General features: G+C 46.9%; 1 protein-coding gene and 1 long non-coding RNA gene across 3 annotated transcripts in view; both read right to left on the bottom strand.

The window, feature by feature from the left end:
- Nucleotides 1–1,371: 1,371 nt before the first annotated feature.
- On the bottom strand, nucleotides 1,372–3,367 carry LOC147913269 (uncharacterized). Of its 2 annotated transcripts, none has more exons than XR_015549038.1 (2): nucleotides 2,953–3,367; nucleotides 1,372–1,724 (listed from the first exon to the last, which is right to left on the bottom strand). It is a non-coding gene; the product is annotated as an uncharacterized LOC147913269 (long non-coding RNA). The 2 variants fall into 2 exon arrangements; XR_015549039.1 differs by lacking the exon at nucleotides 2,953–3,367 and adding an exon at nucleotides 2,638–2,898.
- A 4,275-nt stretch (nucleotides 3,368–7,642) lies between these two features.
- LOC106800271 (reversion-inducing cysteine-rich protein with Kazal motifs-like) overlaps nucleotides 7,643–20,203 on the bottom strand; it is an 86,526-nt gene continuing 73,965 nt past the window's right edge. The window contains exons 6-11 of the mRNA XM_087419597.1: nucleotides 18,530–18,701; nucleotides 13,833–14,025; nucleotides 12,468–12,678; nucleotides 11,436–11,509; nucleotides 10,156–10,311; nucleotides 7,643–9,243 (exon numbers count right to left, since the gene is read on the bottom strand). Of these exons, the coding sequence (XP_087275723.1) occupies nucleotides 9,022–9,243; nucleotides 10,156–10,311; nucleotides 11,436–11,509; nucleotides 12,468–12,678; nucleotides 13,833–14,025; nucleotides 18,530–18,701 (1,028 nt within the window). The 3' untranslated portion in view covers nucleotides 7,643–9,021. The remainder of the gene's footprint in view (nucleotides 9,244–10,155; nucleotides 10,312–11,435; nucleotides 11,510–12,467; nucleotides 12,679–13,832; nucleotides 14,026–18,529; nucleotides 18,702–20,203) is intronic.

The following is a 20,203-nucleotide window of genomic DNA, read 5'->3' as shown; positions in this document are numbered from 1 at the left end:
CGCTCACCAGAACCCAACCATGCTACATCCTGATCTCGGACTTCCAACCTCTCGAACAGTGAGAAATAAATTTCTATTGTTTATCAGCCACCCAGTCTACGATATTTTCTTATAGCAGCCCAAGCTGACTAAGACGTGTTTCTTAGAATTCTGAACCTTATGTTTACTGACTTATAAAAATAATCTATTACCTAATTTGGAGCCTGGAGGGAGAAGGCTCTCCCCTGATCTTTGACAAAAAAAGAAAATTCTTGGGGCAGGCCCCAGGACGTAGTGGTTAAGTTAGGCACACTCCACTTCAGTGGCCCGGGGTTCACAGGTTCAGATCTTGGGCACAGACCTACACCACTCATCAAGCCATGCTGTGGCAGCGACCCACGTACAAAAAATAGAGGAAGATTGGCAATAGATGTTAGCTCAGGGGCAATCTTTCTCACCAGGAAAAAAAAAAAAAAGAACCATAAACAGATATTGAACTCTGGTTAATGAATGAATGAATGCTGAGGTGTTTAGGGGTGAAATGTATTGATGTTTGCAACTTACTTTGAATTGCATACAAAAAATAAAACGGACTCAACTTACTTTGAAACACATAAAATAAGATTGATGGATAGAAGGAGAGACGGATAAATAGTGATCAAGTAAATACAGCAGAATGTTCATTGTAGAATCTAGATGGTGAGTATATGCATTTTCACTTTAAAATTGTCTGTAGGTTTGAAATTTTCCATAATAAAGTGTTTAAAAGTTAATTGAATAAAGAAATTAATATAGATAAAAACAAATTATGCATTAGGAACCAGAAAAGAACAGAATTTAAAAATATATCCTAAAGCTGCAAGACATATCAGATAGGTAAATCTCTACAAAATCAAATCAATAAAAAAGTTTGAAAGGAGAGAAAACTCAAATGTACCACATTAGTAATGGAAAAGGGGGATGTAATCTCTCTTTAGAAGTGTTCAGAAAACTAATATCGATGTCTCCACTAGTATTTTCCTGAATTGGTCAATTTTCTAGGAAAATACAAATTACTGATATTTATTTAAGAAGAGAAAAACCCTAAATTAACCAATATAGCCATAAATAAAAGAAAAAGAAAAAGGAAATATCACTGCTTACCCAAATAGAGCTGGACCCAGATAGGTTTGCAGGCAAGTTCTATCAAACCTTTGAGAGACAGATGATTCTGGTACTATTTACATGTTCTAAAGCATAGAAAACCTCCTCCATTCATTTAATGAAGCTAGAATGATCCTGATTCCAAAACCTGAAAAATATGGCAAATACGAAAAACCAGAGTGCAACATCATTTATGGATATAAATACCCAAATCCAAAATAAAACATCACCAAATTGTATCTAGCAGTGTATTGTTAGAATAATACCAAATAAAATTTATTTCAAGGGCATAAGGATGGTTCAATGTTAAGAAATATATTCACAATTTATAATATTAATAAGTCAAAGGAAAAATATAATGTAAACAAATGCTGAAAATATCTTTGATACAATTCAGTATCCATTACTGAGTTCTTAAAAAATCTCCTTTTTTTCCCTTAGCAGAATAAAGGGAAGCCTCCTGAAACAGACAGTGAAACATGTCATAGTTCAACATGTCCCGCTTAACAGTAAACCGTGGCACACTCCCATTGAAGTCAAGAACATCATCGAGTTTCTTGCTGTCTCCACTGTTTCAACGTTGTTCTGAGTTCCAGCCAGTACTAGGACAACAAAAAGAGATAAGAGGTATAGATGTTGGAAAAGGAGGAGCCAAGTTTTCATTATAGCATCTCCCTGGAAAAACCTAAGAAAACCCATTAAATTAATATAAAAAATTTAAATGATAGCCAGGTCCCAGAAAAATATTTTTGAAAGTCAGCTTTTCTACATAGCATCAATAAGCAGTTAGAAAATATCATGCGAGAAACACTGACAATAGTAACAACAACAACCCATTTTAAAAGCACCCAGGTATAGACTTATTTTGCTATAATAAATTCATTTTACTGTGAGGATTATATACCTTCCTCACATGTGACAGCCTGGGCTGTTTAGGAAGAAAATAAATACTCGCTATGAGGAGAGGTGCTTGCTCTTGGATGGCTCCTTGCTGATAGGGAAGGTAACTGGATCCAGAGCGCCACCTTCCCCACTCATGGGCCAGAGCCTGGTCCTCCACTTGAGAGCCGGCAAAGCCTGGCTTTGAACTGGTAAAGCCTGAACTAGCGCAGCCTATAGCTCTGCTCTAATGGAAGCGCTGTAGCCTGAGGGCTGTGTTTGTGTAACCCAAGAAGGGGCAGAAGGCCTGAACTTCTCTCTGGGTCGTGGAGGAGTGGGGATTCTCAGGGAGCTAGGGAGAGACTCTGGAAAACATGGGTGTGAAGAAGGGCTAGGAGAGGAAGACGGAGAGGAACTGAGGTCAAGAAGGAAGGAGCGTTCAGCGGAACACCTCCAAAGGTTCAAACCAAGAGGTCTTCCCCATCTTGGGCGGGTGCCGGCATGAGTGGGCAGAGACCGTCACATCTCCTGGTCCTTACTCGGCGTTGCCCTGGCCTGCTGTGTTGGTATCTTCTTTTTGCTGCACTTCCTTCCCTAAATTGCCTCTCCACCCTGCTCTCTGCCCGGAAGGCTGACCTGTATAGTTACCACGACAGGCTCCCTTGTCCTCTGGTTTCCTACCGGGTTCAGCAATGGGGGGAGACCTGGAGGAGGGGAGGAAATGCCTGCTCCGTGCAGTGCTCTCCTTGGGTTCTGGTAACTACCTCACCACTCGGGGCTTAGGGGTGCTAACAGCCCCACCTTACATCTCACGCCCTGCTCTCTTCCTGTGGTTTTTCACATCCTGCTCACACCTTTGTAAATAGCACCTTTAGTAAGCCTTCCTCAAATTATCCTAATTTGGGTGGGCCACTTGTTTACCTGCTGAGTCCTGACCAATATAAACCTTACCTGACTGCTCAGTAAAGCAAGTGCTCACATCTCCAGCAGAGTTCGGTGGGAGATCGGTCAGGTGAAGACAGGTGAGCTGGCCCTCAGGAAGAGGACAGCACGTCGCCTGATTGCTTGGTAGGGCTCTGGCCAACATGGGGCTTCAACCTGTGAACCGTTAGGCAGGGAAGTGCCAACCAGCAGGCAGCTTCCCAAATATGAAACCAAGTTCTTGAACTTCCCCTCACAGGGTAGTGAGGCACCCACCTCCGCCCTCATGTGGACAGAGGAGGGACCCTGCCCCAATTAGATCAGAGAGATATAAGTACAGAGAAGGTTCTGGAAGGATTCTGTTCTGCACTCATTGGTAGAAACAGGGAGAGGAAGGTGCATTGTGGGCGAGTTTTTCCTTTGTTTATGTTTCCAGTACTTTGGGGAATGCACGTGTTATTTTTATAATAAGAAAACAATACAGCGAACTTCATTTTGGGAAAATGAAAGAGTGGGTGGAGTTGGAGGCAGGAGCGTTAGCATGCTTCCCCATGTGAAGGCTTCCTGCCTTCCTCTTACCCTCCACCAGCCTAACTTCCCGAGAACCTGACTCCACCCTAGACTTTGCATGTGCTCTCTGTGCACCATTTTGTGTGGGCCAGTGAGAGAACAAGGCGAAAAGCACAGTGCAAACTCACAGAAAGTGCCAGAGAGCTGTGTCAGTTACTTTTATGATTCCTGTTTCTCCTTGGACCTGTCTGTCAGACCTCACCCAGCATGCCTGCCTTGTCAGCCTGACCTGACCTTGAACCTATTCCACTCTGCCCACCCCTGGTGTCCACCTTTGGGGAGCTCTCCTGCGTGGCTGGCTCCATCCCTGAGAAGCACTAATCCCGCCCAGCTGCCTTGTGCCGGGGAAAGCCCAGACCTGGCCTCAGGCCTTGGCTTTGCCCTGACTCGCTGTGTGACCTTGGGCTAGTACTTCTGCTCTCTGGGCCTGTTTCCCTCTGTACAAAGTGGAAATCCACCCCCAGCCCTGAGATTGCTGGACTGGGGAAAGGAATTTCCCCAGGAATGAGCCCTCTGCTCTCCCTTCCCCTCAGCCGGCAAAGCGCCCAACGCAGGCCCTTCTGCAGCTGGGAGAGAGGGAGGGAGGAGAAGGCTCTGGGAGCAGGGCCCTTGGAGAAGTGGAGCGCCTTCTGGGGGAGCATGTGGGTTTGGCTCCCACTAGCCCAGGGCTGAAGGAAAACAGTTAAATCCAATGAAGGAAAATAAAATGTCCTCTCCGGATTTTGTGTCAAGACCTGCAGTGTTGCTGGTGAGTTTAACTTTCTTCCGCAGTGGAGCTGAGGCAGACCCAGGCTGAACCCTGAGGGAGGGGCCGGGCTTCCCCTGGGCCTGGCCCCCAGCCTGGGTCAGTTCTTGTTTCCTCAGCAGAGTCGAGGATGTTCACAGGACCGGGAAAGGAAGCACAGCCTGAGCACAAGATCGGTGGATGATCTCAAAGGTCTCTCCTGACGCTGAAGTTGGACACACCGGGTTCTCTGCACGCCAGAGCCACCCATGTCAGTCAGTAGAACTGGGAGGGAAGGGCAGGTGCTCTGGACGCCACTCTGGGCTGGCATTCAAGGCCAGCACGTCTAATCTGCCTTACACCTCCCCTCGCCACCCCTTCCCAATTTGTCAGCTCCACTCTTCTACCACTGGGGACAGCCCCAGACTTGCCTACTTCTGTGCCTTAACTCAAGCCGTACCCTCTACCTAGAACGCCTCTCCTCAAAGCTATCTGGAAGAGCCTCCCTGTTTCTACCAGGCCCAGCTCAAGTCAAACCCTGTCCAAGAAGCCTTCTGTCTTCTTGTTAGACTTTCTCTCCTCCTCCTCGCGCCTCCCGGGGCACGTCGTCGGTGCAATTAGATTACCTACTCCCGGCTTGCGCAGGCAAACCGGAGCCAAGGGCAACGCCACTCAGGAGCTCCTAGTTGACAGACCTTCTTACTAGAAACGAGCGTCCACAGCTTGTATTGAAGACATCCTAATGACTGTTAGTGACTGACGCCAACAGTGACAGCAGGCCAAGCTCACTGTCCTGGAGAAGTGAGCCTTGCCCGTGTATGGGGCAGAGACCATACCTCCCACCCCCTACTCTAGGCAATTAGAGCCACTCGTCTAGCCTGGGCTGAGGAGGCAGAAGAGGCCTTTGCGTTGGATATGGGACTGAAGTTTCAAAATAACCAGGAGAGAGACCTGAGAAACGGAGCGAGGCTGTTCAAAGAACTGGAGGTAAGTAGTAAAGGTATGGAATCTGGCAGAGATGCTGTTGTGGGTTCCACCACCTACTGGGAGACAGGGGTCCATGTAGCACAGCTGGGGGCAGTTACTGGAAAAAGAAAACTGCTCATATTAGACTCTAATGAGTTGAGACAGCAGAAAACCTGGTTTTCTCTCGGGGCCGATGCTGCTGGGGGCCTTGGCCTTCTCACTTGCCTCCCGCACCTGGCGAGGTTTGTGCAGCAGCATGTGCAGTCCCCAACTAGCCGGCTACGGCCACCCTGCTCCCCGGGGCCAGTGACTGGTCTGGCCGCGGGATCTGACCAAGGAGACGCAGGGGCGACTGCTAGGGAATATTTTCCTTACTCAGAAGAGGCCCTGGCAGCAAACGGAGAAGCCACTGTGGCTCCCGTCCCCTTTCTTCTTGCTGAGAACACTGTGCTGGACCCTCATGTGGAGCTGAGGCAGCCCCACGAGACCACAAGGACAGAGCTGTGCTCTCTTTACCATGCACGTAAAAGGAACGCTCAGTGGCGTGAAGGACATGCATTTGCCGTCCTTGGCCTACAGACAAATGATTACTTAGGAGAGACCAACTGTGTAGTGTCATCCAGTGACAGTCAAGCGTCAAGCCCGGGTCCTGTCCTGGAGCCCCGGGGAAGCTTCCTGACAGAGCTGGCTCTGGAGCGAGGCCTCCAGGAGGCAGGCGGAATCTTCCCCAAGTTGGCTGCTGCTTCTCATGCTGATTTAAATTTCCCGCACTCATCAGTCTCTCCTCTTTGTTGCCATGTTTGCTCTGGGTGTAACAATTACTTTACTGTTAGTCACTTTGGATGATCCCTTTTCAATAGGTCAGTTGTACAAAGCACCCAGTGGTTGTTACTGGGCTCTGGTGGATACATCTCTGGGTGTGCCCGGCCCGAGGGCAAGGCAGTGTTGTGTGCTCACAGGTTGAATTGGTTTGAGGACTGATGGCCGCCTGTTGGGATGCACACTCCTCAGAGAACGCGTCCAGCAGAAGGCTTCTCCTCCGAACAGTCATTTCCTGTGAGAAATCCAGCCCACCTGGTTTAGGGGTGGCTGAAGCTCCCCTAACTTTCCTTCTCTGCTGCAGAGGTGAGCATGTGACCCAGGCCAGGCCCCTGACCCTCTTGGGGTCCATTCCTGCCCAATTACTTTCTGTAGTCTGGACAGGGAGCTGTTTCATCTGTTTTCTAGTATCTTGGTTTCATTACCCATGGCCATAGGAGCCTCTGAATCTCTCTCCCCCGCGCCGAGCCCCAGTTGTCTCCCACAGGCTCTCCGTTCAAGGCCTCTACCAGCTTGACACACTTGGCCTCAGGAGGAATGCTGAAGAGCCATCCAGCAGGAGCCAGCCTGCGCTGATGCCGGGAAGCCACTGACAACCCGTCCAGGAGGCAGCCTGGGTGTGCTCAGCACAGCAACTGGCAAGTGAGGAGCTTGACCTCCCTGACCTGGGCTTGCTGGGCCCATAACCATCTTCGGAGTTCTCATGAGTGTGACCTCAGAGCAGTACAACCTTTAGATCTTTCTCTCCTTGATATACCCCTGCCCCCAAACCCAAGCACCTCTCTTGTTTCTCTGACTTCTTTCCCGGGCCATGAAACTTCCATTGCTTTTCTAATAAAAAATGTAGTCAGTCCTGGCTGTTGTCCTATCCTGATGAGAAAGGACCTCTGTGGTAGACTGTATTATTGTCCAAATACTCACAGTCCCTCCTCCAGCTCCTTCCCTGCCACCTCCCCTAACACACACACACACACACCAGAAGATTCAACATCCCTACGTTTTGAACTCAGGAGTGGCCAGTAAGATGTAGGCAGAAATGACAATGTCACTTCTGAGCAGAGACCTAAGGGCCAGTGTGGTTCTCTGCCTCTTTCCACCCCTTTGTGAGGACACTGCAGTGGGTCCTGGAGTGAAGATGGTGTAGAGAAGAAGTGCAGCTGGCCCACAGTGGACGTGTGACAGGAGCAAGGTGTGAGCCTCTCTTGTTGTCAGCCATGGAGGTTTTGGAGCCTTAGCCTCAGCTGATTGATAGAACCTCCCAGGCCCAGATCAACAGGCCCTCTGTCTCCACAGTCCAAAGTCCTCTCTGCCCCAGGATGTACCCTGAAGCTGGAACATCGGGCCCAAGGCAGTGGGGAACAGAACTGCCTAGTCTGTTCTTGGGTCTCGGAGGGCCTGAAGCTCTCTTGGGCCTGAAGGCCTAAAGCTGGGGTCTTTGTACACTTTCTGCCACAGCCTGCCCTCTGGTCATGCCTAGGTCTGGTCTGACCAGCTCTCTCCCAGCTTCCCTGCTTTCCCAGGGCCCTGGGCTGACAATAATAACATTCCCATAACTTCCTAATCCAGATCAGAGGACACAGCTCGCCCAGGAGTGACCAGTGGTTTCATTTTAAATGTCCACATTGTTGGAAGTACACATAATCATATAAAAGTTATCTTTATTAAAATGGAAAAGCTTTCCAGTATCTTGCAGTGAAGACATTTATATAGAAAAAGCCACTGCAGCAAACAACGCTCCGTCAGCACTGAGATATTCTGAAAACTTTAAGTGCCCACTTTTACACAACATTTTGGTAAAATAAGCATATCCCTATATATTCCAGAGGCTACATACAATACTGGAAAAAATACTTCATGTAAAATCTAAGTTTAGGTGCATACAAACAAGAAGTATTACATTGAATAGCTTATTTCAAACTGTGAAACACATTCGAAGAATTCAATTTCTTAGACAACATGCAAACATGTTCATACTTAGATTGACATTTGTAAATATATAAACCACAATTCTTTATAATTCTATATCAAAAAAGAGAGAGAAGACTCATCTATACTGTGCATATCACAAAAAGCAAATGTGTCTTCATGAACGCAAAGTACTGGGTTAACACACACGATTGTCATTTTACAAATATGGCTATTCACCTTCTTCATAATAAAATAGATAAATCATGTATTATGTACATGAACTACTCATTATTTCACTTTTTGGCAATTATATAAGTAGCAGCAATTGGTTTAAAGATTGATGTTTAAAAACTCTAAATTTAGCTTGGATGAATACCAAAGAATATACATCTAGTTAATATAAAAATGCATAATGCAAGACACTTTGATGTGATGTAACTTTCACGAAAGTCACAGTAGCCACATTAGTAACCACTGAGACTGTCACCATCTATCATTATGTGTCATTTAATCAGCTTGCTTTTGCTTAACACAACAGATGGGTTCCTGAATTAAGTTTCTGTAAATTAAATTTGCCTGGTGATTTACATGATAATTTCAAAGATGCTTTATCTTTACTTCATACTCTAACAGCAGTGGCTCTTCCCTGTGGCCCCTAGCTTCGAGACAGAGTATGTAATTATCTGTAAAGAAAAATGTATACACTGGGGCACCTCAATACTTACAGGAATTCTGAAATGAAGTTTCTGTGATACGAAGCCCATAGTAAAGTGAGTTATCTTTCTAAAAAGGGATCATCTCATTTATCAGTGATTTTGAATTTGGTTTAGAGTAGGGGTCCCACCAAACAAGCAAAATGTAAATTGTAAGGCAGTGATCCAGCAGAAGGAGACATCCTCTTTTCATTAGTATTTGGAAGAATGTATTTTAACATTTGTAAAAACAAAACAAAAACCCTACTAATATTGGCAGATTAAAAAAATACTGTGTGGTGAAGAGAGGTGACAAGTGCGTTTACCTGGCCACTATTCAACTACAGACCAGCAGTCCTGTATGGTTTTCACAAGGCAGAAGAATTAGATGGAGGAACACTCTGCGCTTTTCATGGGCAGTCAGTTATGTGTCCAGAGCAAGCGCAAGGCGAGGCCCAGGCTGAGGAGGAAGAGGCAGAAGTGGCAGGGGGGTCTGGCCCCGATGCCAGCCGACGGCACGCTGCTGGAGACCTGTACCTGGGAAATGATGAGTGCTGAGAGAGGGACGTGGGATGCCAGAGCAGGGCTGTCGGAGTTGATAAGGGACTCGATCTTCTCTGCTTCTCTATTGCAGGCCTCAATCTGGAAGAGGAAAATCCGATTCTTTTAATATAAAACCACGGAACCCGTGAAAAGGTCAAGTCAGACAAATTCCACATAGATCCCGACATAGGGAGTATGCTCTCTCTGTCCTTTTCTTGGCTAAAGTCACATTTTACTATAGTCTTCATTTATTACACAAATAATAACAGCATCAATGAAAATCAAATCAGAAAAGAAATGATCCACAGTGCCACTGCCCTTTCCTGGTTCCACCATCCTGTTCTCCACTCGTCCACATTGAGACGTTGTCTTTCCATGGTTAAACAGTCATGGGAATGGACTTCAATGCCTATTTAAACCTGAGGGTGAAAGCACTCAGACTTAATGAGCCTTCTCATTGTGTAGTTTACACCCGGCTTATCTCTACCCCCTCCTCTCAGCCCTCACCATTTCGATGCTGAAACTTGGGCCTATATGTGTGAGGCTCCATGCGCCTCCAGGTTGTGAGGAAGAAAACTCGGGGCCCACCAGACCAGCTCTGGCGGGCTCCCCCTCCCCAGTGGGAGCACAGCTCTCTGGAGACTGGAGTCTATTCTGGCTCTGTCACTGCATGACCTGTGCCAGTGCCTCCCCTCCCTGGGCTCAGACCCCTCGTCTGTACGATGAGCAGGTCCTTCTGTCTCTGCACATTCTAAGTCACAGTATCTCAACCTCTCCCCTCTCCTGCTCCTTTGAATCCTGCTGTCAAAAGGGTACCAGCCCTCAGCCACCTGGAAAATGCTCCCCTGGTGTAGGTCTGTCCTTCAGAGCCTGCCTTGCATCTCTCCCGCCAAAGGGCCTCCATGTCCTCGCCACCTGGTCCTCCCCCAGTCCTGGTCTGTGCCCACCCCCTCCCAAGTCCACCAAACTTGACAATGACAAGATGGCTGCACAACACGTGCTGAACCCCACCTGCAAAGCTTTTGGATAATGATCAACGGGAATAATCAGGATCACAATTTCTGACTCAATGCTGAAGTATCCAAATACGTCACACTGTGGGACAGACACATGCATGCGGATTTTCTGAAGTATTTCCAGAACTGTTATCGGCTTTTTGTTTGTTACCTAGAAAGAGAAAAAGGTTCTATTACCTGAGAAAAAGAAGAATTCCTTATTACTGCCAAAGCTGCCCTGCTCCCTTGCCTAAGGCAAGGAGGCTATTTTTTTTTGGTGAGGAAGAGTCGCCCTGAGCTGACATCTGTTGCCAATCTTCCTCTATTTTTGCTTGAGGAAGATTCGCCCTGAGCTGACATCTGTTGCCAATCTTCCTCTATTTTTGCTCGAGGAAGATTAGCCCTGAGCTAACATCTGTGCCTATCTTCCTCTATTTCGCACAGCATGGCTGACGAGTGGTCTAACTCCATGCCCGGGATCTGAACCGGTGAACCTGGGCTGCCAAAGTGCAGTGCGCCAGACTTAACCACTACGCCATGGGGCCAGCCCCCCAAGGAGGCTCTTTTAACCAAGGAACTCCTAAGTGCAGGCCCCATAGGGCCCAGCCAGCTGAATGCCAGAGTCTGTTCCAATGGGCTTTGGCCTGACTGTGGGGCTTTGTAGCCTGGATAAATGCTCTCACCAGAAGTGTTTCTTTTTTTTTTTTTTAAATAACGTGACTGTTCTGAGATGGAGGCCGCAGGGAAATAAAGTCCTCCTGTAAAAACACAGGTGTTTAAATCCAAAAGGGGACAGTTCTCTAGGTTGTGGCAGCTGTTGTCTGGAGCCCTGTCTCCACAACAGCGAGCAGCACAAGCAGCGGCAAAGGGAAAGGGGGCAGAGCCTGGTGGGGAGGCGGCCGGCTCTGGATGCACTGGGCGGAGTGGGGCTTGGGTGGGCAGGCCACCTGGAAACCAGCGGGCATCTCCCAGTCTCTGGCTGCCTGGTTCTGCCTCCAGCTCCGACTCTGCTGACTGGGCCAGGAGGGGACCTTTCCTAAGAAAGGCTCAGGGTGGGATGTGCAGAGCAAGGTCACCACACAGCCAGGCTGCAGAGGAGAGGAGCACGGGATGGGGAGCAGACAGCCTGGGGTCAAACCCTAGCAGTACTGGTTCTGAGCCGACAGCCTTGGGCATGTTGCTTCTCTGCAAACAGGTTTCTTCCTCTAAAAATGAGAAAACATCTTCTACTCTGTAGGATTACTGAGAGGTTTATCAATACGGTTTCAAGAGGACCTGGCATAGAAAGCAATTTACCTTAGCAATAGTATCCAGCTTTTCTTTGTCAAATAAAACTCTTAGCATCCCGGCACATAATGGGCAACAAGCACCTGTATAACAGAAACCATTTTATGTGTGTTCAGAACTAGAAACACGGAGAATTCAGCCGAGTTGGTGAAACTCCCAGCCCTTCCTTTTGTGCTCGGAGAGTTACAGCTGCCCTTCCTGATGATGCGCTTTTAGACGTGTTCCCCGGCCAACGGGTTTCAGAATCGACTCGTGTACCAGAACCCTTCCTCCAGCCCTGCTCTCCCCCTTCACCACTTCTCAGGGTGAGGCAGCTGTGCTGGAAGGCAGCACAGAGAGAGCTGGCCTTTCAGGAGATGTGAGGCTGAGACCCTGCCCTCCCTCAAAACTTGCTGTTCCATGCTGGGCAGGTGCTTTCCTGGCCCCTAGATTTCCTGTCTGCAAAAGCAGGGATTCCATGAGCGTTTGATTCTAACTTAATTTTAAGAATTATTTTACACTGTTAAAAAATGATAAGCAAGTAGCAGAACATAGTCTCCAGGGGAAGGAGGCTTTGTTTTGCTCACTGCTGTGTCCCCAGTGCCCGGAAGAGTGTCTGGCACATAGTGGAAACTCAGTGAACTTTTGATGGATTCACAGATGGGGCCACCGCAGTGGAGTACGCGCACCTAACCGCTTGCGCCACCGGGCAGCCCCTCATTAACTTTACAATAAGTAAACATCATGCATTTGAGCTAATAATCATAATTTTAGTAATTAAATACTGCTTTATTTGTTTATATATTGGTGTTTGGTGTAAGATTTTGCCTGAAAAAAATTCGCTATATTGTTTTAAAACGGCGGGACCAGATGATGGCCAAGGTCATGCACAGCTTTGTAAGGTTGACCCGGAATAACACATCTAATCAGCGTCAGGTCGAGTTAAGACTTCTTGAGAAATGTACATAAACTAGTCAACTCTCTTCCCCGCAGAGACTCACGCTCTGGAGGCGGAGAAGCAAGTCTTCCCAAGCCACCCCCCCCACAAGACTGCCAGCTTACCGGGTGGGATGACGGGTTTGCACTCAGTCGCTGAGAGAGAGGGACACTTCACCGCAGCACATTCGGAGACAGAACTGGACACTGAGAGGACCCCGACGGCCTGGCAGGGCCCGAGGTAATCGACCGCCACCCGGTCCGAGTAGGCGGCACACACGCTGCTGTAGGTCTCCCCATTGTGCCCGCAGACGGGCTCTGCGGCTCTGCAGAAGGGCTGAGGGCAAACAAATCACATTCAGCCTGGAAACCTCCAGGACGCACTTTTCCTAACCAACAGCACACTGTAGAGCTCTCCCTATTTCCAGGGAGGAAAAAGGACACAGACATAAATTCTGGGGCCCCTCTTAATGAAGCTCCTGAGGTGGGCTGAACATGGCGGGGGCGCAATAGGACCGTCCCAAGATGAACTGAAGAGATTACTTTTCTCAGCCTCTTTGGGTCTCGGGTGCTCATTCCACGTGAACTGATACGAGATACAATGCCTCCCTCCAGACTTCCATTGTTCTGGAAACGCCTGTTTGAAGAAAACAAGATCCACCTTCCTGCAAATACGGAGGCTTTATCGTTTCTCGCTGGGTAGGGGATAAGGACAGGGTCAGTGGGGCAGACAGACTCTGGATCCGTCGGGCAGGGTAAGAATATGTAAGAGAAAAACTGTAGCCAGGAAGACGGAACAAGTGGGAAGAGGAGACTGGGATTCAGAGTAGCAGGTATGGAAGCAACCGGAACACAAGTCCTGAGAGGAAACAGCCTAGGGAGACAAGCCGAAGGGGTTTTCTGGCCACAAAGACCAGGGACGGAGAAGCAGTCGTGTCAGGTGTCAGCCGGTTGTGGCGGGGACGCTGGGCCCAAAGACGGGATCCCAGAAAGGGGCGGGGCCCGCACACGGATCAGTGGTGCGCGGGAAGCCTCAGGGGTGCTGTCCTTGCGGGTATTTTTAACACGAATACGGATTTTGCAACCTTAAAAGACTGAAGGATAAACTCACGTAAAAAGACATTAAGTCTTGGAGAAATTTTTGACCACTTTTCAGTACTGAGGGAGGGACTTCGGTGGGAATCGTGGGAAAAAACTCTTCTCCTGGTTGTTTCAACTCGCATTCTTCCCGATTTCTTTTGCAATGAGGGCCCACAGAACTATGGGAAGAGAAAACGGTGCTGACTCGTGCCAGGGGTGTGAAACCAGGGAGTCCTCCAGAGTGGAGGAAAAGCCAGTCTTGGGATGGCTCCCTGGGAGTGGGGACGGAGTTTTCTAGACAGGACAGGATTCACAAGCCCCGCAAACGGTCTGACTGCTGGGTCATGTGTAAAAGCCCACAAACCGATTTCATGCTCAGAGGACGTGGGTCTGTCAGCCAAACAACTGTACCTGGCACGGGCCTTTGTACAAGAGGCTTTTCCCTCTCTGGTACAAAGTGCAGAGGTTGCTGTGCTCCAGGTGGTTTGTGTCACACACAGGATCGCGGGCCTGGTCACAGGTGAGCTGTCTGGGCAAACACTCATGTTGGCTACATCCAAATTTATCAACAGTCGTCAGGCAGACTTGTGGTTTGGGTATGCATCTGAAAAACACGAACACAGCCCATCAACCAACGTCGGGAGGGAGTGTGGGGGGCCGGCAGGGCACCGACAAGGCACAGGAGGCTGAGGAGAAAGCAAGAGAGAAACTAGAAGCAGTCCCTGTCCCCAAGAGCTTCTGGAGAGTGGAGAGCCAAGCGTGCACATAAAGTAGGCTACCAGGTAGAAAACAACATCGATGCTCGTGAGAGTGAGTCCTTCTGTCCAGGAGCCTGGAGAAAGCCCCGGGAGGGGGTCGTGTCCTGGCTGGACCCTAGAGGTGGGGAGGGCCGCACAGGCCTGCCCGGCTGAGGGAGCTGCATGTGCAAAGGTGTGATGCTCAAGACCCTGTGGTGCTGGGGGAAGGGGCAGGGGACCAAAGGGCGGGAGCAAAGAATGCACGGGGTAAAAGTGTCACGAAATGAGGCCATCGGGGGGTGGGGGTCTGACGCTGGAGGCCTGGTAGTCAATAATAAATGAAGCATTTTCAGGGGCTTAATTTTCAACTTGGCCAATATGAGTCTATCTTAAGAGAAGGCTTCACAGTGTGTGCTGAAAAGTTCAGGTGTCTGTGCTCACAGGCTAAGGACCGGATGCTGGCTGGTGGTGAATCGCCGAGAGAATGCCACCCCATGAAGCTGGGTTTCCTGGTGATATCTGAACCTTGCTTCACTCCCAATTCCTGAACTCCTTCAGAAGGGTTAGGGATGATGCCCTTCTTTTCTTCTTTCTCTATTTTATTAAGGTCATATTGGTTTACAACATTGTGTAATTTCAGGTGTATGTTATTACATATCAGTTTCTGTATAGACAACATTGTGCTCAACCACCAATAGTCTAGTTTTTCTCCATCACCATACATATGTGCCCCTTTACCCCTTTGGCCCACCTCCCCACCCCTTTCCCCTCTGGTAACGACTCATCTGTTCTCTTTATCCATGTGTTTGTTTGTCTTCCACATATGAGTGAAATCATACGGTGTTTTGTCTTTCTGTGTCGGGCTTATTTTGCTTAACAGAATACCCTCAAGGTCCATCCATGTTGTTGCAGATGAGATGATTTTGTCTCTTTTTATAGCCGAGTAGTATTCCATTGTATATATACACCACATCTTCTCTATTCACTCATCAGTTGATGGGCACTTGGGTTGCTTCCACATCTTGGCTGTTGTGAATAATGCTGCAATGAACATAGGGGTGCAGAGATCTTTTCGTATTGTTGATTTCATGTTCTTTGGATAAATACCCAGTAGTGGGATAGATGCCCTTCTTCTTTAGACTTTTCTGTCTCCCTCATTTCTATAAAGGGTATTTATAACTTTCTATAAGAAGATACCTATTCAAATGTTCAGCTTTCACTGGGTATTTGAAATAATAGGATATACAAATCTTTGTCAAATAAAAGGAGAACAATATAGTAGCCAGCATTAGTTTAATTTCAAAGGAAATTACCTTTACTCTTTTTTAGAGATAAGCCTCCTGCCCCGAAATGCCCACCACCATCATTACCACCATCTGTGGTCGCCTTTTCTGATGGGATTTAAAATTAGAATGCACTTAGTTATGGTTTTATGGAAATTCAAAACATTTGAAGAGAAATAATGGAAAAGAATATTTAGAACTTCATTATCTATTAACATGAAAGGGATGAGAACCAAGAACATCAGGAGAAATTTGGTAATTTTGGCAGGAAAAACTTTATCAATATGAATATGTAAAAATAAGAGGATCAAGAGGAAAGGTTGAGAATTGGGGGGTAAATTAAAGTAAACACGATCAGGGCAGGGACCTTGTCTTGTTTACTGTTGTGTCCTAGTGTTCAGAAAGATGCCTGACACATCAATAGATATTTGATGATGAATACAATTTTATTCTTTAAACAATTATTTTTGAACAGATAATACAAGCCCATGGTGAAACTGAAAAGACATAAAATCACATATGGTGAAAAATAAGTCTCCCTCCTACTCTATGTCCCAGCTACCTAGTTCCCTTCCCCAGAGGCAACCAGTATTACCAACTTCTTGTTTATTCTCCCAGAGATATTTTCTGTAAGTATAAGCATTTATATAAGCTGATTCAAAGAGTATGTGCATTTAAAATTTTGGTGGGCATGGCCAAATTGCCCTCCATAGAGGATGTACCAATCCTCCCCTCAGCCCTTTCATATGGGAGTGCCTGTTTCCATATAATATGCTATCAAATTTTTTATCTTTGCCAATCTGGTAGATGGAAAATGGTACACAATTGTATTTTTTGTGAGGAAGATCAGCCCTGAGCTAACATCCATGCAGATCCTCCTCTTTTTGCTGAGCTAATATCTATTGCCCAATCCTCCTGCTTTTTTTTTTCCCTTTTTCTCCCCAAAGCCCCAGTAGATAGTTGTTTGTCATAGTTGCACATCCTTCTAGTTGCTGTATGTGGGACGCCGCCACAGCATGGCCGGACAAGCGGTGCGATGGTGCGCGCCTGGGATCCGAACCCCAGGCCTCCAGTAGCAGACTGCATGCACTCAACCGCTAAGCCACGGGGCCGGCTCCACAACTGTAGTTTTAATTTAATTTACATTTCTCTTAATATGAGGAAGGTTAAGCATTGTGGTGGATTGGCCAGATGTTCAGCAAATTCATTTAATTTTCTTCCTGGGCACACATTTAGGTTACATTTCCGAGTCTCCCTGGCAGTAGTCAAGCAGTCACTTGTGGTCACGTGACAATGGAGTGTGGCTGGAAGTAGAGACGAAGGTCACTTTTAAACCTGGCCTACAAAGGTTCTCAAGAGCAACCTCCATCACCTCCCTTGTCTAATCTGCTGGCCAGATGCAGAAGATACAGAGGACTATGAGGCTGTAGGAGCTGGCAGAGTCACTAGATGGAAGGATCCTAAGTCTCTGAATCACCATGTGGAGAGCCATCTGCTGAACACCCAAACGGACTGTATTTAAACTTCTATTATGTTACAATACTGATATTTGGGAGTTGTATACATAGAGTTTGTATACCACACATACATAGCTAGAGTTACTCACCCTGACTAATAAAAGCATCTTTTCAAGTGTTTAAGAATCATTTGTATTTCTTTTTCTACGTTTATGTCCTTGATCGATTTTTCTATTAGGATGTAGATCTTTGACCCTTTTTCTATTAGGTTGTCAACCTTTTTCATATGGATTTGTAGGGGCTCTTTAGATTGCAAGGACATCAGCCCTTTCTCTGTGATATTCTTTCCAGTTTGTCATTTGTTTGTTACCATGCAGAAAATGTTCATGTCCAATGTAACTGCATTTTTCCATCTTTTCTTTTATATTGGTTTTGTATTATACCCAGCAAGTCCTTCCCACTTTGAGATTTTATTGTTTTATTATAAAAGCAAGACAACCTTATCCAGAAAGGTTAGCAAATAGAAGAAAACAAACAAATGAACAAATAAACAAATACCAAAACAACCCTCAATTCTACCTCCCAACACAACTATATTATCCTTTTGGCTTATTTCTTTATCCTTTTTTCTAATGGACAGCACCCATCTTCTTTCCATAGGAACTTTCTGGGCTTAGTTTTCACGGTATAAACTTTGCCAGATGGGCGACCAACTCTCTGCCATTTCTTTCAGCACACGAGAAATCCCCCCACCCCCACCACCCCATACTGCGCCAGAGTTTTCAGGATGGAGAAGCAATAGCTTATTCCCCACAAAATCCTTCAGAAGGAAAGGACTCTGGCCCTTGGATGTGTCCTGCTCAGGTCTCTGAGGCAGCCAGTGAAAACTCCAGTTCTACAAGCCTGAAATCTGAGCGAGTCAGCAGGACCCTTGCCCTGCAGCCACACATACAGAAATCTATCATTAAGGCTAGGTCAGCTGTGCTCTGAGCCCATGAGGAAACTGCAGAGAAAGGGCCCCTAAACCAATAACTTCATATAACACTGAAGTTGCATTTCCAGAGATTTCTCCTGTCCAATCCCTAAAATGGAGGTAGGTCAGTAGAAGGAAATCTCCCATTACTATCAGGCATAAATAGCTAACAAGGTAGGAACACATCCATTTCTCTCGCTTCCTCTGCTCCCTCTCCCTTCCTCACGCTTTCTGTTTCAGTCTTACTGACCTGCTGTAAGCTTCTAGCCTGCACCACGCCATCTCCTCGTTTCCAGCAGCCGAGATCTTTGCTCCTGTTACTCTCTGCCTTCACCAACACCACCATTCCTCCACTGTAAACTTTGCCTGCAGTCTCCTCCTCGTCTTTCCGGCCGAGTGTCACATCCTCTAGAGGCTTTCCCAGGCCTCGTCCGGGCTGCCTCCACTGCTCCATTTCTGGGCCCTCAGTCACAGCACGTTACCAAGCAGCTTTACATGGCTCTTTCCCTCTAGACTCCAAACTCTTCAGGGCAGAGACCAAACTCTTCAGGGCAGAGACCTTCTTGATTCATCTTTGTATTTTCACTGTCTGGTCCACACTAGATGCTCAGTAGGTGCTGGTCTTCAGTTGAAAAAGATAAGGAGCCATTTGACTTACCTTTGGTTTTTGGGGCAGGGGTTAGGATTACAAGGATCCTTTGAGATGCATGATCCAAACTCAAATTGATGGTCTTGGAGGCCCACACAGCGAGCAATGCAGGCACTGGGGTAAGTGCGTCCGTTCTGCCCACACACGGGGACAAACTGCTCTGCACAGTTACAGGGCAGACCTGAAGAGAGGAGACAGCCTCAACGACGTGTGCTTGTGCATTCCCCTTCCCTCACATGTTCTAAGTCAGGCAAACCACTAACGATCACATGGAGGTCTCATGTCAAAAGAAAATTGTAAATTAAGTCAGGAAAACATCCCTCCACTCTCTGACAGTGTTTTTAAGGATGGCAAGCCTCTGAAAAGCCATTTGTCTGCATAATGGTGACAAGAAACGTTCACATATAGAGGTATATGGGGTCGCTATTCTGATTTATACCAGATTCAGCCTGAACTAAAGAAGCCTGACGTGTGGCTATCAAACATACATTGTACATCTGCTTTAACCATTAAGATAAGGATGCATTAAACATTATCTCAAAGTAAAAGAATGCACTCTCTGAAGATAAGAATGCATACTTCCCCTCTTATGAGGGCAGTATCAGTACTCCTGATGATAAAGCTTCCTTTCCTGGACATCAAGGTCATGTTGACCTGCTAATCTGGAACTAAATATCTCTTTGAAACTTTGATAAGTATGTATCCTGGGCCTGTTTGACGTATGTTCTTTGTTCTAAAAAGGTATAAAACTGTCCTGAAACCCACGCTTTTCTGAATGCTTTCTTCTTTTGTGCAGGCTGCCTTCCTGGGCTATAGTTCTCAGCTTGGTTCAAGTAAAATTCTCCTTCTCTCTCTCTCTCTATAGAATGATTACTAGTTACTTGCAATGGTTATTCAACAATGGATTTCCTTTGTTCCACTTATTTCCAGCTAATTGATGGTCTCCAGACCTTGATCCCAGGGGTAGAGACCCCTATAAACAAAGGTATAGGTGAGAAAAGTAAAGAGTGTGATTCCCAATCTAGTATATCAAATCTAAATTTAGATGTTTGAAATCCGGCCTGGGGGATTTCCGGAATATTAAAGAGTAAGACCAAAAACAAGACAAAGAACAAAGGTTGTAGAGTCCTCACATAGGTTCTGTGGGAGATCAGAATTGGCCACCTCAAAATATGTCTCTTGGGGCCAGCCTGGTGGTGCAGCGGTTAAGTTCATGCACCCCGCTTCGGTGGCTGGGGTTCGCAGGTTCGGATCCCAGGCATGGACTGACGCACCGCTTGTCAAGCCATGCTGTGGCGGCGTCCCATATAAGGTAGAGGAAGATGGGCATGGATATTAGCCCAGGGCCAATCTTCCTCAGCAAAATAGAGGACCATTGGCAACAGATGTTAGCTCAGGGCTAATCTTCCTCACACACACACATACAAAATATGTCTCTTTACCTTGATTATTTTCTCTGAAGGACACTTGACCTTCCCCCCAAACTGCCTAAAAGCGCTAGACTGGGAGGGTCCTTGCTAAGCCCATTCTTATCAAAGTTCTGTTTAAGGGAAATCTCCATTTGTAAAGGTATCTCTCTCTGTACCAGAAAGAAGGGGGGATGACTTTATCTCTAGAAACTCTTATCAGTGAGGAAGGCAAAGACTTAAATCTGCATACTCTTGTTTACTGTGATTTCTGGTA

This window comes from Ceratotherium simum, chromosome 29, assembly GCF_057802395.1.
Source record: "Ceratotherium simum simum isolate JZ-2026a chromosome 29, ASM5780239v1, whole genome shotgun sequence".
In the NCBI taxonomy this organism is placed as follows: domain Eukaryota; kingdom Metazoa; phylum Chordata; class Mammalia; order Perissodactyla; family Rhinocerotidae; genus Ceratotherium; species Ceratotherium simum.
The sequence above is the reverse complement of the archived record's forward strand: the minus strand, read 5'-3'. Positions and strand labels throughout refer to the sequence as shown.